At 43.5% G+C, this 16,815-nt stretch overlaps 1 protein-coding gene and 1 long non-coding RNA gene across 13 annotated transcripts in view; one reads left to right on the forward strand and one right to left on the reverse strand.

The window, feature by feature from the left end:
• LOC102896439 (myosin-16) overlaps positions 1 to 15,166 on the forward strand; it is a 61,201-nt gene extending 46,035 nt beyond the window's left edge. Inside the window, exons 37-42 of the mRNA XM_006913343.2 lie at positions 1,142 to 1,334; positions 2,314 to 2,517; positions 3,513 to 3,638; positions 4,680 to 4,850; positions 5,471 to 5,671; positions 6,733 to 15,166. Of these exons, the coding sequence (XP_006913405.1) occupies positions 1,142 to 1,334; positions 2,314 to 2,517; positions 3,513 to 3,638; positions 4,680 to 4,850; positions 5,471 to 5,671; positions 6,733 to 6,933 (1,096 nt within the window). The 3' untranslated portion in view covers positions 6,934 to 15,166. The remainder of the gene's footprint in view (positions 1 to 1,141; positions 1,335 to 2,313; positions 2,518 to 3,512; positions 3,639 to 4,679; positions 4,851 to 5,470; positions 5,672 to 6,732) is intronic.
• The window catches only part of LOC107195780, a 30,266-nt gene that overhangs the window by 8,343 nt on the left and 5,108 nt on the right, over positions 1 to 16,815 (reverse strand). For 6 of the 12 annotated variants that reach the window (XR_003046669.1, XR_003046668.1, XR_003046667.1 and 3 more), the window contains exons 2-6: positions 16,324 to 16,519; positions 5,360 to 5,626; positions 3,381 to 4,280; positions 1,678 to 1,821; positions 1,245 to 1,342 (exon numbers count right to left, since the gene is read on the reverse strand). This is a non-coding gene — a long non-coding RNA (uncharacterized LOC107195780). Of the gene's footprint in view, positions 1 to 1,244; positions 1,343 to 1,677; positions 1,822 to 3,380; positions 4,281 to 5,351; positions 5,627 to 16,323; positions 16,520 to 16,815 lie in introns of all 12 variants that reach the window. The other 6 variants (XR_003046675.1, XR_003046672.1, XR_003046670.1 and 3 more) reach the window with 5 other exon arrangements.

Consider the following 16,815-nt stretch of genomic DNA (forward strand, 5'->3'; position numbering starts at 1 on the left):
TGTGTGTTTGCAACAGCTTTATTAAGATATAATTCATATACCATACAATTTACCCATATTAAGGAAAAAATTCAATGGTTTTTAGTTGCGTAACCACTACAATTTTGGAATCTTTTCATCAATTCCAAAGGAACCCCATATCCTGTAGCAGTCATGTCCATTTCTCCCCACCACTACCACCACCACCACTCCCAGCTCTAGGCAACCACTAATCTACTTTGTTTCTTTAGACTTGCCTACTCTGGACATTTCATATAAATGGAATCATACAGTACGTGGTCCTTTGTGACTGCATTGCATTGAATCTCAGCCCAACAGTATTGTCTCCTGCTCAATGAATATAAATACCTTTCTATTTATTTAGATCTTTTTAAATTTTTTTCAACATGTTTTATAGTTTTTGCCTGTATTTATTTTTAAGTCAAAGCAAATCCCAATTTTGTTCACTTTTGAGAATGTCACAATACCCTTGCCTATATCTGGAAATTGAATACATCTCAAGGTGCCTGCACATAGTGGGTGTTCAGAGGTGAAGCAGAGGTGAACACAGTGTGGGGCAGGTGACAGGATCTTTACATGCTAATCATTTATTTTCCTCAATGAAACAAATGTTTTTTGAACATCTAAATTACCTCCTCTGGTCCCCTACTATAAAAGGAGGTTAATACAGCTTATATGAGGGCTTTATGGAAATGTTTATTATGTTGATTAAATATGATTAATATATATTAAATACAATCAATTAATGACTGCTGTTTTGAAGAGAGCTATATATATATATAAACTGCATAGCCAAAACTCACATTTTGTAACAAAAAACAGGGACCTCAGAATCTGGGTTTGAATCCTGACTTCATTTTGGGCTAAATGGATGACCTTTGGCCTATTTTTCATCATTGTGGAGGCTCAGTTTCCTTGCAGGGCTGTTGTGTATGTTAAAAAAAATCGAGGTGGTAAACATTAACCTATTTCTTTTCCCAAAGCATGATGCTCCCTCACTTAAATGCTTTAAGGGAAAATAGTTTAATTTCACAACATGGTGGCCACATTCACGTTGATGTCCAGAGACCTCTTATCTAGGGATGTTTAGCACAGGTCAGTGGGTCCAGTATGCCAAGGCCTTCTCTGCTTGGACTTGCAGGAAGAACCACCAGCGGGCAATTGAGTCTTTGCAGGCCAGTCTGGAAGCAGAGGCCAAAGGCCGGGCAGAGGCACTTCGGCTCAAGAAGAAAATGGAGACTGACCTGAATGAGATGGAAATCCAGCTGGACCATGCCAACAAGAACAACAGTGAACTTGTAAAGACACTGAAAAGGCTGCAGCAGCAAATCAAGGTAGCAATCTGGAAGGAGATAGAACTAATCACAAAGCAAGCCAACCCTGAGCCTGCAAGCTCACAGAGGGCTAACTTCATGCATGTTTTCAGCCAGGATAAAGGCATGAGAGTGAGAACATGGGGTGGCTAGCAGTCCAGGGAGCAGGAGACTTGGAGACTGTATAAATGAGAGGCCTCAACCACCAAAGTCCATATCCTGGACGCAAGAATAAGGAAAAAAAGGAGGGAAACAGGAAGTTGGGCCTGTCTTGATTTTTAAAATCATTTTTGACTTATTATAAATTATTTCAGACATAGAAAAATAAAGAATATAAAGACCCATGTACCCAACACTCACTCACCTTAAGAAATAAACACAAATATAATCGAAGTCCTCCTTTATTATTCTTCATCATTGGGCTGGTCTTTATAGCATGCATAGATGGATTCATGAATTCTACATGTGTTTATTGGAGACCTGCTCTGCCCAGGCACTGTATTAGGTACTAGGGGTATGAGAATAGACAAAATAATAAACATTCTTGCAGATAGAAAATAAGCAACAAATAAATAAAACTGTGGTATTTAAAATGGTGATCAGTACTACGGAGAAATGACAAGCTAGAGAAAGGGAGATGGGAATTAGCCACTGAGGATGTAATCATCAAAGGCCATTGAGGAAGGCTTCTTTGAGAAGCCCCTACTGTAATATCAGGTGCTCCGTCATTGGAAAGCTTTGGCATCATGCTGACTATCCACCAGACAAATCCTCTGGACACCTGGGCCCTGGCCCAACTAGGCCTCAACCAGACTGTGAACTCCCTGAGGGCAGGTCTACACCTCGCGCTCTCTTCCTCTGTGGCCTCCACCTCTCCAATCCCACCCCATCTCCCTTCTGAGCCCAGTCTGCGAAGGTCACAGCACCCACAGGCCTGGCCAGTCCTAGGCTGCGCCAGGGCCCGTGAGATGGCCTCAGGCCTTGTCCTCTTGCACCTTAGGACCTGCAGGTCCAAATGGATGAGGACGCCAGGCAGCACGAGGAGCTGCGGGAGCAGTACAATCTGCAGGAGCGGCGCCTGAGTTTGCTGCAGACAGAGCTGGAGGAGGTACGCTCGGCCCTGGAGGGCAGCGAGCGCTCCCGAAAGTTGCTGGAGCAGGAGGTGGTGGAGATCACAGAGCGGCACAATGAGATCAACATCCAGGTAGGATGGTGGCTCTCTGGGGGGCGCTATGTGGTCTCACACTCAGGGCACAGGGGTAAGCCCAGGATGATGCCCAAACCTTGTGGGATCCCCTCAAAAGTCAGAGGCAGCTAGTGCCCCCACTTGTCAATTTCTCAGAAATCACCTGCAGAGCTTTTATTTGTAGTGGGGGAAAAAAAACCCATAATACAAAATGTACCATCTTAGCCATTTTTCAGTGCAATGTGTTAACTACATGCGGCGCTTTTAAAGATAGACTCCTAAACTCTCCCTGAGGATTCTAATCCAGTGGATCTATGGTGGGATCCCAGAAATCTAAACTTTTAGAGACTCCTCAGAAGATTCTCATGATTTAGCCCAATTTTAAGGACCCCTGTAGCTTAGGCTAGAACTTTAGAACTGGAAGGGATCTAGAGTTTTCCAAAGTCTGACATTTATTTTACAAATGAAAAACTGTGGCCCAGAGAGTTGAGTGGATTGTCCATGGTCAGCATTGGGGCACCCTGTCTGCTACTAGTGGAAACATTAGTACTGCTTACTACTCACAGTGCAGGCCTTTACCAGCATGGCTTAATCCCCCCTTACTCATCATCTCATGTGAATGAATACACCAAAAGAAAAAATGTGCATGGGACGTGTAGGAATTACAATCTCATTTAAAGATAAAGAGACCAAAGCCAAGAGGTAAGGAATTTATCCACATAGGTGAAAGTACCCAATTTTGGACCTGGGTTTTCCCAGCTCTGAGTTCAGGATTGTTCTAGAGCTATCATCCTCCCCAGGCCTAAATTATGTTATTCCTGGGCTGCTCATGATGCAAGTTCTACTCTAAAACCCAGAGAATATAGGGGTGAAACCCTCACCCTGAGCAAGGGGCTAGGGCCATTTCCTGTTGGGAGTTGGGCAGGCATGTCTGGGAGAGGATCGTTTTCTTTCCTGGACACAGAAGGGCTGTGCAGACTCCCGGCTCACAGTGATGTCATTTCCTCCTCCAGAACCAAAGCCTCCTGGTGGTCAAACGCAAACTGGAGTCAGATGTCCAGCGCATCTCCAACGAGCACGAGGAGCTCATCAGTGAGTTCCGCTCAGCTGATGAAAGGGCCAAGAAAGCCATGACTGATGTAAGTGTGTGCACTGCCTGCTGCTGGTGGGAGGAGGCCTGGGCACCCTAGCCCAGGCTGCCTGTGAGGACCAGGCTACCATAGGCAGGAAAGGCCATTCTCTCCCCTCATGAGTCACTATGGAGTCATGAGACCCTACCAGTGGAGATGTGGTCCCGCTCTAAGGAGTCCAGAGACTTTTCTGAAAAGCCAAACACATGAAAGTAAGGAATACCGACAAGCTACAGACGATCGTGTGAGAGATTTAGAGCATGTGGCCTGGAAACATATAGCAAAGGTGCCATCGACTTGGGTTCATCTGAGCAGACTTTTTGGCAAGGAGGAGTATCAAACCAGCCTTGAGGAGAGGGTTCCTGAAAGGAAGACGGATGCTGTGCCCAAGGGCTCAGGGGTGGATGTTGCCAAGATGTGCCACCAAGTGTTTTCACCCCAGTATTCCTTTGGGTGCTCACACTGACCGACCTTAGTGGTGGATACTATGTATCCCACTTTAGGGCTAAGGAAATGCATATTTTCTTGTCAGGCTCCCCACACTTGATTGAAATGCCAGGAGCTCAGGAACATTGTTGGTCTTATTTGGTGCTGTGTCCTTATTTGGTGCATAGACCTATAATCAGCACACAGTAGGCCCTCCATGAATATCTGTGGAATGAATATAAGAATGAGTGGGTAGAATGACTTGCCGAAGGTTACATAGGAAGCAGACCATCTTCCTACTCCAGATCTATGCTTTTCCCACCCTCGGTGCTGTGCCCCTCTTGGAGGGAATAGCAAAGAGTTTGGCTAGAGATCACCAGCCTGGCAGAGTCCACAGGACTGGGAGGACTGGTAGTAAGCACAGGAGCCTGCCTCCTCCCCTTTCATTTGAGGGACATGGGAGCGTGAAGCTCCTTCCATAAAACCCCAGCTCCTGTCAGCTAGTTCCTTGCATCAACCATTTGGTTTCTCAGAGACTTGGAGACACCATCCCTCATCTCTCAAATGCACTCTGAGCCTGGATGGGGACCCAGCTCTAGCTCATGTTCTCTTCGCCTCCCGCAGGCTGCCCGCATGGCGGAAGAACTCCGGCAAGAGCAGGACCACTGCATGCACCTGGAGAAGATCAAGAAGAACTACGAGATCACCATCAAAGACTTGCAGGCCAAGATGGAGGAGGCCGAGCAGCTGGCTCTGAAGGGAGGGAAGCGCATGATCATGAAGCTGGAAACCAGGGTGAGGGCAACATCGAGCTGAGACAGGAGAGAAAGCAAAGCTATGGCAAGGCCAGGGGAGGGAGTGGGAGAGTTTTTTCCCAAAAAACATGCCCAGCATTTGATAGGGAATTGGGTTATTCCAGTGCCAGGAAAGAAAATTAGACTACAGCTCTAATTTATTTATACAAAGTCCTCCTCTCCTCCTCCTCTCCCTGTCATCTTTCCCCCGAAATGTCCTCAGCCCCCAAGCAGAGCAGTTGCCAATATTCTTCCTTTGTCTTTGTTCCTAGTCTTGGTTTCCAACATTATTCCTTTCTTATTACTGATTTAAAACAAGCCTTAGTCTTTATCTCATGGAATGTCAGAGCTGGAAGGGCCCAATTTCGGTCACCTTATCTGACCTCTGCCTCCCCCATTTCCCAGAGGAAGAAACTTGAGTCTCAGGGAAAGTGACCACCTGACAACCACAGCAGGGCCTGTGAAAAGCAGAGCCTGCCTGACCCTCCTGTCCAGGGCTCACCTGCTCACCTTTGGGTAGGAGGTGGACACTGTAGCCATTACACCCATACCCAAGGCCACTGAGTTCTGAAGTTCAAAAACATACATTCTCTCAGTTGTATTCCTCTCTTCCTTCCTCAGATCAAGGAACTAGAGACAGAGCTGGACGGCGAGCAGAAACGGCACGTGGAGACGGTCAAGACGCTGCGGAAGAATGAGCGCCGCCTCAAAGAGCTGTTCTTCCAGACAGAGGAGGACCACAAGACCAACCAGCGCATGCAGGAACTGGTAGAGAAGCTGCAGAACAAGATGAAGGTCTATAAGCGGCAAATCGAAGAGGCGGTAGGTACTCGCCATGCATCCCTAATTCTCCCACCTTTCCCAACGCAGGTCTCAAGTCTTGGTTAGAATTAACTACAGGGAAGGAATCAAGTATTGGCCAAAAGACAACTCCCATGAGCCTCGTGTCCATGGCACTTCATCCTTGCTATCTGTAGAAAGTGGACTGGATACTACACACTGTCGATAGAATGTATGAAAAACAAAAGTATGCTCTAAGAACACCCCTGCTAACTAAAGCATCCACTGCAGGGTGTGCTCTAAAACTGGGGAAGGTCTTAGCTGCCTCTATCCTGCTTCCACTGCCCCAGTGGCCTCTGCCAGGATAAACTCTCCCTCCTAGTCATACTGTCAAATACAAGGACCCACCCTTGTTTTATCCTCCCAACACAAGGCAGGAAAGCTGATATTCTTAGTCCATTACACAGGTGAGGAAACAGTCCAGAGTGGGGCATCTATGTTATGTTAGTAAATGTTAAAGTCAAAGTCGAATGGTTAGCAAATGGTGGGATCAAGACTCAACACTACACGATACATCCACCTACCACCACCACCACCCAGGACATAGATATTTGACTCTGCTATCATTTGCTGGCAGTTCTGGGGCCACTACATTGAATCCATCAGCCATCCATGCACCCAATGCCCTTCCTAAAAGGCTCGACAAGCATACAGTAAATATGGTCTAAACAAACAACACTGCAACTCTTCTAGGAAGACGAGGGGATGGAAAATGTGTGGTGGCGGTTAAGGGAAGCGCTAAATCCACATCTTCCATAGAGGGTCACCAATAACTAATGCCTAAAGCCACAAATTATAGAAGCAATAATAAAACACATTTTATTTAGAAATAAAGATGTGAAGGCCAAAAACAATCAGCTAAAAGTGTTGAGGTAGTTGTCTGTGGTGAGTTGGAGAATGCCTCGACCCAGGACTGCTGTATTTTTTAACAAGCCTTATAAGACAATTGCACTCTTAGGTGTCCATGCAGAACTGATAACAAAGCACAATTAACCAGACCAAGCCAGGTTCACACTCCACTCTCCACTGTGCCTTTATTGCAGGAGGAGCAAGCCAACCAGACCTTGGCTCGCTACAGGAAGACAGTCCATGAGCTGGATGATGCTGAGGAGCGGGCCGGCATGGCAGAAACTGCCCTGAACAAGCTGCGCACCAGACACCGTGTGGCTGGCAAAGGCATCACCTCTGTGGAGATCATTCAAGTGTCCAAGACAGGCTCCTCCAAAACTCTTTCTGAGGAGTGAGGTTCTCTGTGTCCCAGCCCAGGTAGGTGTGGTGTAGATTCTGGTACATGTGGATTCCTCTTTATTGCCATGCTCCAAGTTCACCTTCCCTGTTCCTGCTTTGCTCCTTCTGACTTCTATGCTTCTACACCATGCCCTGATCTCATACAATGGGAACCCAAAGCTTCCCACATCCCTTCAGTTGCAATACTCTCTCTAGATTCTCAAAGCTCTCAGGTGTGGTGCTGTCCACCTATATCAGGTATTGGCGGTCATGATGCTTCTCCATCTGAATGGAAGCTTGTCAAAGGCAAGTTCCATATCTAACGCCACTTGACACTAGGCCTGACAGATAGGTGCTAAGTACATGCTTGTTTTCACTGAAGAACCAAAGGGACATTTGCAAGCTTATAGGCAGTGTGTATTCATCTTCCACATCCCACACAATATCATTATTCCTAAGGATTTCATCAATACCAGTTGAATTTAGATGTCTAATATTAAGGAAATAATAATCACAGCTACCATTTCTTGAGCACTGAGGGAAGATGGGATTTTAAAGAGACAATTTAAAATAGTTCTTTCTTGTTTTCCTTAATTCGGAATCAATTAAAAAGAACACAGGAGACAAATATATAAAAATCGAAATGATAGTTTTATTATTCTATGATTCTAGGTTGAGAATTCAATGGGTATCCATTATGGGCACCCTTGTACTTCACCCCAGAATTAAAGATACCTGAACAACCACAGCCCTGCTTTCTGGGGAGGAGCCCCTATTTGAAGGGGAGGAATGACCAGAACTTATCAACTCTGCAGGTAGATGGGCTTTATCCCTGCCTTCCTGGTTCCTTCTTCCAAACATAGTACAAATTATTCCTCTTCCTATGAGAGGACCAAGGGAAAGGTGAGAAGAGAGGCAAAGAACATTAATCTATAGCAGTGGTCCTTGAAACGTGATCCTTTGGACCAACAGCAAAATCAGCATCACCTGAGAAGTTAGAAATACAAATTCTTAGGCTTCACTCCGGACCTACTGAATTAGAAGCTCTGGGTGGGCCCAGCATCTGTGGTCCAATCAGCCCTCCAGGTAATTCAGATGTATGATCAAGTTTGAGAATCAATGCTATAGCAGAAATCATGATAGAATCATGGAGCCAGGGAACAGAGGTTTCTCCTACTTTGACAAGAGCCAGGCACATGGTATGTTTTTCTCTATTTATTTATCCTATGAGGTAGGTATAAATCTCCCTGTCAAGTGAGAAAAATAAGCTCAGAGAAATTCAGTGACTTGCCTATGGTTATCCAAACACCATGCTATGTCTTAGTTACTATGAAGATTGAAAAAGTTGGTCTCCATTTAGGATTAATCAGAACAACTCAAGATCAAGGACTTGGTTAGGCTGGGAGGGGCAGGAGGCTGAAACCTTGGCACTAATGTGCCAATGTTCAACTTCTATGGATTCTGGGAATTTTTTTCTGGCCTCATATTCAAACATCTGATTGAATCAACCCTCAATGAGAATAAGGTTCCCTACTCATTTATAGCTATCTCTCAGGACTGGTTCAATTGAAGTTTTAGCCAAAAGTGATAATCCTGTTAACATCTGAATTCAAGCTGAGCCTTTTCTTACCATTTCCTTAGGGAAGAAACAAAAAATAGGACACAGAATCTTTGTCTTAAATCTCTAACTCTTAAATAATGGTTAGCTCAGGAAGTTAAGGAAACTAGAGGCTTGCCTCTGGATGAGTCCTATGATTAATGTGTAACCATCTCTTTTCAGAGCAAAAACCTGAAGAGTCCCTTCTGTTATGCTCTCACCTTGTCAGAGGTTACCCATGAAGCTTCCTGTACTACCCAGACTCAGCGGGTGTTTCAGCTCCTTCTACCGGCTGAGTCTTAGCCTCTAGGATTAGATACCTTGTAAAGCAAATCCCCTGCCCTGGTTTGGTGACTGTTTATTCCTGAGGTCTGCTGGCCTGGTTCAATTGCTCTCTCTCCACACCACTGGGCTGCAGTCCTGCCAAGGACAGAGGTTACAAGGGCTGGGGCCCCTGGGTCTGTTCTCCATGTCTTGATCCATCCTCACTCTCTTATCTCATTTCCCCTTGTTGGTCACAGAGCCAGATATACCAGCAGTAGCCATGAGATGTCCTGAGCAAACTAGTACACAGGTCAGCACTGAGTCAAGAACCCACAGAGTTTAGTTTTCCAAAACGGCATTATATTCAGTCTTACAAATATCAATGAAGCTCTGAATATGGGCTAGACCTGTATTCTGGGATACAGAAATGAATAAGAAGAAACATCCTTCCTTGGGGAGTTCAGAATCCAGTGGAGAGGTAGATGCACACATCAATCACCACAAGGCTATGAGCAAATGTTCTATGATACAGTGTTTGGATCTCATGGGAGGGAATCACAGGGAAGGAGCAACTGGCTCAACCTAAGGTGGATGGGTGGAGTAGCTCCACAGAGGATGTGACCTTATACAAGAGTCCAGAGCAGTGCCACTCAATCAGTGGCACTGATTTTTTTTACCTGCCCAAGATAACAGAAGTATAGAAATTGAGAGGTAGTTTTTTGAAATGTTTCTAGCAATTGACATGATCAGTATATTTTATAAAAGTATTAGTTTCTGATAGTAATTAAAATAATGGAAAGTAAAAAGAATAAATAAAACTGATCCCTCACCAGGTAGAGAAGGGAAAAAGGGAATTCCAGATAGAAGGCCCAACACATGCAAAAGTGCGGAGGTGGGATTCACACAAGAGTGCAGCGTGACAGGAGGAGAGGGGCTCAGGATAGGGAGAGAGTGATGGACAGGGTGGAAGATGAAGCTAGCAGGATAGGCATGGGTGAGGCTGTGAAGAGCCCTGTTGGGTATAAGTATTCCATAATCTCTATAAGGAAATCTTGCTAATTTAAAAAATCCATTTGTGGGATGTGATGAGCAGCAGCTTTTCTTTCTTGAGAAGATATATCACAACGGCAAAACAAGACTCTTGGCACTGCATCCCAGGGGATCGCACCCTCTCAATAGCCTGAGTAGAATTCAGGCCTACTTGGGCAAGCCAAACCTAAAGAAAGTTTCTTTAAATCCTCACAACCTCACACAGAATGATCCAGGTATGACCCAATAGTGTCCTTACAAGGAAGGAAGCCTGTGTAGAAGCAGCCCAAGCATCTCCAAGTGCTATCTCTCTAGCAAGAAGAGAGCAGAGGTAACAGAACTCCCAGATCTGGCCCACAAGGATTTTCTCATCCTCTCTCTCTTACCTTGTAGGATGACACAGATCTCAACAGCATACCACTGAGAAGAAAAATATGTGAAAATGGAAAACTGGATCCATCCTGAGAATGTTTACTATGCAAAGAAAAGTGCAAGCCAGAAAGAGACAGGTGCTAAAGAATAAAGATAGCTGTGGGGGTAATGGGTTTGGGAATGTAAATATCCAACCATTAGAGGAATTAAAATTAGCATGGCTTCCCTGAGACTGTATCAAGCTGTGTAAGCACTTGGATAACAGTAGCAGTGGGTCTGTTTTAGTTGAGATCCTACATGTTCATGTCAAGGACGGAATATGTAATGTCTGTGTGACCTGGTTGTGCTCTAGAAATTATTTCTCATGTGGACATTTTAATGCCTTGTCCCTATGCAGCTTAAATTAAAAAAAAAATGAAAAATACACTGACTGGAGATTATTTTTAAGTGAAGAATTTTATTTTTCTAAGAATTCCAAATTCAAAGGCAATTTTTACAATACACCAGAGTGCTACTATGTCCCTATATCCTAATTCACAGGCTTTTTATTGGAAACCATGAAAACTATGCAGTCTTGGCAAAGTTCTTTGCAAATTTTGAAAGAGTATACCAGTGCTATAAAGACAATCTAGGTTTCATAAAGCTCAAGAAGTTATGAAATCCCCTGAAGGGATGTTAAGATCCATCCAGGCTAACAACCGACCCATGAGGCCTCTGAGTAATCCCCCTCAGCATCTCCCAGAACGTTCCAACACAGGAGGTCAGCTCCATGAGGACGGGCAGTTTTGTATATTTTACTCACTGCTGTATCCTCGGCAACTAGAAGGTGACAGGCCTGAAGTAGGCAGAGGGTTAGTATGTGTGGAGTAAATGAATGATGGAGAATGAGTTGCCTCCCAAGGTCATCCTTCCTGACATTGCCAAAAGTTCTTCCTTAAATCAAGCTGAGACTTGCCCCCTGGTGGTACCCATTTGCTAACCCTGGTTTTGACACCCGGGACCCTGCAGAACCACCTTAATGGAAGACAGTTTTCTCTTCTCCAGGCTAAATATTCCTGAGTCATTCAACTTTTACAAGTGTGGCAGGGTTTCCACTGTCACCTCCTAACACTCCTCGACCCTGTTCCCCTCCTCATTTTCCTAGTCTTTGGAGTGCAGGGGCGGAGGGAGCAGCACTGTGAGGGCTCCTTGCCAGTTCACAGCCCTCAGAACACACTTTTCCTCAGCTCTCTGGAAATGGTGTCTTCTGTTTGACTATGAGCACCCTGACCACTCTCCAGTCTATTGGCAGACAGAAACCATTGTTTAGGCTGATAGTGGAAGGGACAGTAATACTCTGTTGGTGGCTCCTTCTCCATTTTCACAAGGGCCCATATTACCCTGTGATGGTTTTAAACTTGGCTCTCTCTAGGCAGCTCCAGAGAGAACGAAGTTTGGTTCCTTCTGTGCAAACGGACCAAATGTGAAGACACTGCCCTCTAGTGGTAGGGTCTCCAACTGCTGTGTGAATTTCCTGGGAGATGCCAAATCCCAGAATCTTAGATTTATATTAGAATTTCAGGGCTCAAAGGGACATTCAGAGGGTGTCTACTCCCACTCTCAGCCAATTTGAGATTCCCCTCCACAACATCCCTGAAAAAATGGTAATCCAACTTGAACCTGAACCCTTCCAATAAAAAAAGGCAGCCCATGGCAGTTTTGACTGACAAATCTGGTTCAAAAGTCTCACCTAATATTGAACCAGAATATGTCTCCCTATATTTTGCCCTTATTTTGATCTAGTATTCACCTTTATAACTACGTAAAATAAGTCTAATTCTTACTCTTTAAAGTCAGACACATATACCACTTTCCCAGCAATATGATCTTGAGCAATTTAACTTAACTATTAAAAGAAGAATAATAACAACATCTGCCTCATAGGCATCTTTAAACAAGATAACTTGGCACAGAGACTATTATGCATGACACCTGGACTCTTGCCAAGTTTCTTCTAGCATTCTGTAAGGACTTCAACACTTGATCTCTTGCTAGAGAAATGCAAGGGGCATTCCATGAGGTTTAAGACTTCATCATTGTTTCTTGGAGGACAGTCCATCCTGTAGTCTCCCCAAACTCAGAATTCCAGAGCAACTCCTCAGTTTGCGGTAATGGGGTTGGGGTGGGAGGTTTGTAGACAGCTCACTGACTTGCCCAAGACCATTCAGTTAATGGCAGAGCTACAAATCCTCATTTAGTCACACATGCTGTTTTTGCCTAAGGACATGTAATTTCAGAATAGCCTGAAGGTCTAAAATGATATAATCTATAGCTTTGCAAAATAATAACATTAGTTGATATCTATGATCATTGAAATTATGTTCTGGTATCATGTTCTACAAAGTAAATGGAGCAAAGACAATTTAAATGGTTTTGCTAAATGTTTTGGGCTAGCTTTCAAGGCTGCTAAATTTTGTATCACTGACTGTATATATATATAATCAGTGATATTTTCTTATTTTCTGTATTCTTGGTGCTCTGGCATCTGGAACCTCCCTGACTGCAGGAACACTGCTTCTCCCAGGGATAGCCAATTCTTAGAGATAGCAAACAGCTTTCATACACAGAGTAACTAATCTGGATCCCATCTAGCTCTAGGAGGCAATATAACCCTGCCCTATTCACCTAAAGCCAGGTACCGGACAGACAACTAGGGACAGTCCCTATACCCCATGACAGTTATTCAAACTAGCCAATCCTAAACCTGATTACCCTGCCTTCTCTACTCCTTACAATGGAAATCACAATAAAGGTTCATGCCTATGCTTTCCCCTCAACTCCTTCTGTCTCCTGACCAACCCTGTACTGCCCCCTGTGGCCCTGAGTGGCATGTCATGTTATGCCTCCTGCTTCTAGAGATAACATCTTTTGAGTATATAAACTTCTTCCTTCATGACAATCATTTCCATGTCTGTGTGTCTTACCATACCTGATCAAAACAAACCCCAGGTACATTTTAAAACACCAATTATCTTCCTCCTCCTTTCACATATGAACCAATCCTGGTCCTTGTAGGGAAGCCAATAGGTTCCCGGTCTTCCCCATGGAGCAAACCTTTAAGTGTTTCCAAATATCCTCATATCCTCACAAAGACCCCTAACCTTTCCACCCACGAGCTATTAGGAATTGGGACTGGAGATCTGTTGTGAAAAGGCCAACCCCAAATTGTGGTAGAATCACAAGACTAGAAGAGAACCTGCTGGCTATTATAAGGGACTGTTCTTTCCTCTACTTCCTGAACCTTGGCTTAGGCTAATGAAAAAATGTTTCCTGTGGCTTTGGAGCAGTGACCCCATAAAACTTTTCTCTGCAGACATTTAAAAAACCAACTTTTACATATAGGCACCAAATAGTAACCAGACATCTAGACCAAGGGGAAAACTGTATTATGAGACTTAGGTTTAGGGATTAGGAAGGCTACTATGGGGGTAGGTACAGGATGCTAAAGGAGAGGCACTTGGTCCTGTCTTAGAAGATAAAGGAAGGTGTTACAGAGGAAATCATGTCTTGCTGAAGCCTAAAGATGAGTAGGAGTTAGACAAAAAGTAAGGGGGAACATGCCAGAATGGAAGGTGGGGGTAGGAAGGACCAACTAAGAGTGTGCTTAGTGGCAAGAAGCAACACATGAGCCAACAGTGGCACAAGCAACAGAGACATTTAATGATTTTACACACCAACCCCTGCAGTTACAGATGGTTTCAGAATTAGTACAATGTGAGGTACCCAGGTCTCCACCTTTCCACAATGCTTTACCCTCAGGTCTGTCAAAACAGTTGCCACACTTTCAACCATCATATCTTCCCACAACCACATTCAAGACAGAAAAGAAGATAAAGACGTCCTCGCAATCCTTTTCATCAGCGAGCATATTTTTTCCTAGAAACTTCCTAGGAGACCACAAACCCATCTGTAAACCAATTAGCAGCAAGTGGTAACAGGGTTGCCACATAAGACATGGACCAATTGTGGTCCATTCCCTGGACTAGGGAAGGGCCCAGCTTCCCCAAGAGCCACTTGAACAAAAGTGAGGAAATCAAGGTGGGAAAAGCAGTATGTGGATAGCCAGAGTACACAAAGAAGACATGGTGTGAGGTTAATTCAGAATATAGCCCCTCCACATACACAGAAGACTGTTGGCTGCCCGGCCAGCAGCCAGGGAAGGCAGTTTATGAAAAGCTTTCAGAAGTGCCTGCTCCCAAGGATGTTTTCTGCTGCTCCCTTAGACGTTATCTGCTCCTGTAACCAAGCAGCAAGCACATCTTGCTCCCATTCCCCTGTGAAAGCGGCTGTTCTCCCAGTGAGATTATCCCTCCCCCTGCTTGTGTAGATGAAAACATTGCTTGCCTTTGGCCGAGTGCCTTTTCCTGCAGCTCTGACCAGCCGCTACTAAAGCTTCCCTGTCCCATGAGTAATAAATGACATGTCACACCCTTCTGGTCCTCCCTGGTGGTTTTTCTGGAATATCCCAGCTGCAGGTCCTGGCCTGGAGCTCTTGCGTTACACATGGTGAGAGACAAAGGTGACAGAGCAAGAGAGACCTTAATGACTTGTTATGGAGCATGGACTTTATTCAGAGGGCAAGGGAGATTCATCATGATTCGATTCAAGTTATGCGTTTTGGACCCACTGTATAATGTCGATTTGTGCCACTATTTGTGATGTTAACGTTAATCACTCAGTTAAGGTTGTGTCCACCTTAATTGAAGAATATCCTATAAAATAATTGGTGTGAGCTCTTTAAGACTGTCAATTTGTGAAAGTCAAAGAAAAGAAAAGACTGAGGAACTGTTTCAGATTAGACTAAAGCAGCATGACAACTAAATGCAACAAATGGTCTTGGATTGGCTCTGGGATGAAGAAAAAAACAGCTAAACAGGACATTATTAGAACAACCAGTGAAATTTTAATATGAACTTATAATGAACTTATAATTATGTGTTATATAATTAAGTTTTATAATTATTATTATAGTTAATAATAATATTAAATTAATGCTAAATGTCCTAAATTTGATCATTGTGTTATGGTTATGTAAGAGAAGATCCGTGCTCTTCAAAGATACATATACATGTAAATGAGGGTGTGTGTGTGTGTGTGTGTGTGTGTGTGTATAAGCACACCAAATCAAAGGTATGCCAAATGGTATATGCTACAATTAGAACTAGAATCATCCAGGGTAATCCATTTCTGAAGACAATTCTAAGACTCAAGGAGCCTATATTATGTTGTTTTAAATGAGAAAATAAGAATGCATTCACCACCTGTCGAAAAACTCCAATGTCTCTAAATATCACTAAAATCCTCTTAAACACCTATAAAACAATTTTCCAGATACTTCTGTATGATATGAACATTTTAAACACTAATTACCTAGTTATTTAACACTTAATGAACTCCATAATGATTACATCTGTGCACAGTACACGAGATTTGACTATATTATATGAAAATTAAATATTCCCTTTAACCCGCAACAAACATGTACTACAAAGCAAATAAACACTGTAATAATGTGTTAGAGATACATAATTGATGCAATAAGATTTAGCAAAATAAAATAGATAAACACAGTAAATTTTTTAAATGGTTACTTACCAATGATTCTGGTAATAGAGGACAAGGGTGACAGACAACTCTCCCACTAATAATAACTAGAAAAGTAGACAAAATGCACAAAACATATCTATTCAAAGATAAGAGAGAGCTAATAAGGTAGTAAATACCAGGCCAATATCCAAGAAAAAAGAGAACATCAGAAAGTAAACCCAGCTTTTTAGGACTGCTTTACCCCCAAGGGATATTTGCTGATTCCAGAACAGGTGATTGAGAGCCTGAGGAGTACTTTTAACAGCCTACATACAGAGACTACAGAGACAAAAGTTGGAGTCCAGGGTCCTCCAAGGACGAGGGTCCTGGTAAATGTCTGTTGTACAAATTAGGATTATTCAGAGAAACAGAACCAAGAGGAAATTAGATAGATATAGATATATAAATGTAAACAGATATATATAGACATATAGAAACAGAGATACAGAGATACAGATATAGATATACAGATAGCTGTACATATAGATATAAAGAGATTAATTGTAAAGAATTGACTCACATGATTATGAAGGCTGGCAAGTAAAAAATCTGCAGACCTGATGTCCCAGTTCAAGTCTGAAGGCCAGAAGCTGCTGTAGAACCAGAAAGAGCCAGTGTTCAAAGGCTGTCAGGCAGGAGGAATTCTCTTTTACTTGGGGGACGTCAGCCTTCTGTTCTATTCAGGTCTTCAACTGATTGAATGAGGGCCATCCACACTATGGAGAGCAATTGCTTTATTCAACCTACTGATTAAAACATCAGTCTCATCCAAAAATTCCCTCACAGAAACACCCAGAATAATGTTTGACCAAATATCTGGGCATCCTGTGGCTCAATCAAGTGACAAATAAAATTAACCATCATGCCTGTGCTTTGGGTTAGGACACTAGGCGTAGGGGTGAATCAAAAGATGAACATTCTTTCCAAGGACTGGAGCCCAGCTTTGAGTTATCTGGATGGCCCAGAAAAATCTCAAAAATCTTAAAATTAGGTTAAGGTGACCCCAGACTGC

This window comes from Pteropus alecto, unplaced genomic scaffold (assembly GCF_000325575.1).
Source record: "Pteropus alecto unplaced genomic scaffold, ASM32557v1 scaffold20, whole genome shotgun sequence".
NCBI classification, from domain to species: Eukaryota; Metazoa; Chordata; class Mammalia; order Chiroptera; family Pteropodidae; genus Pteropus; species Pteropus alecto.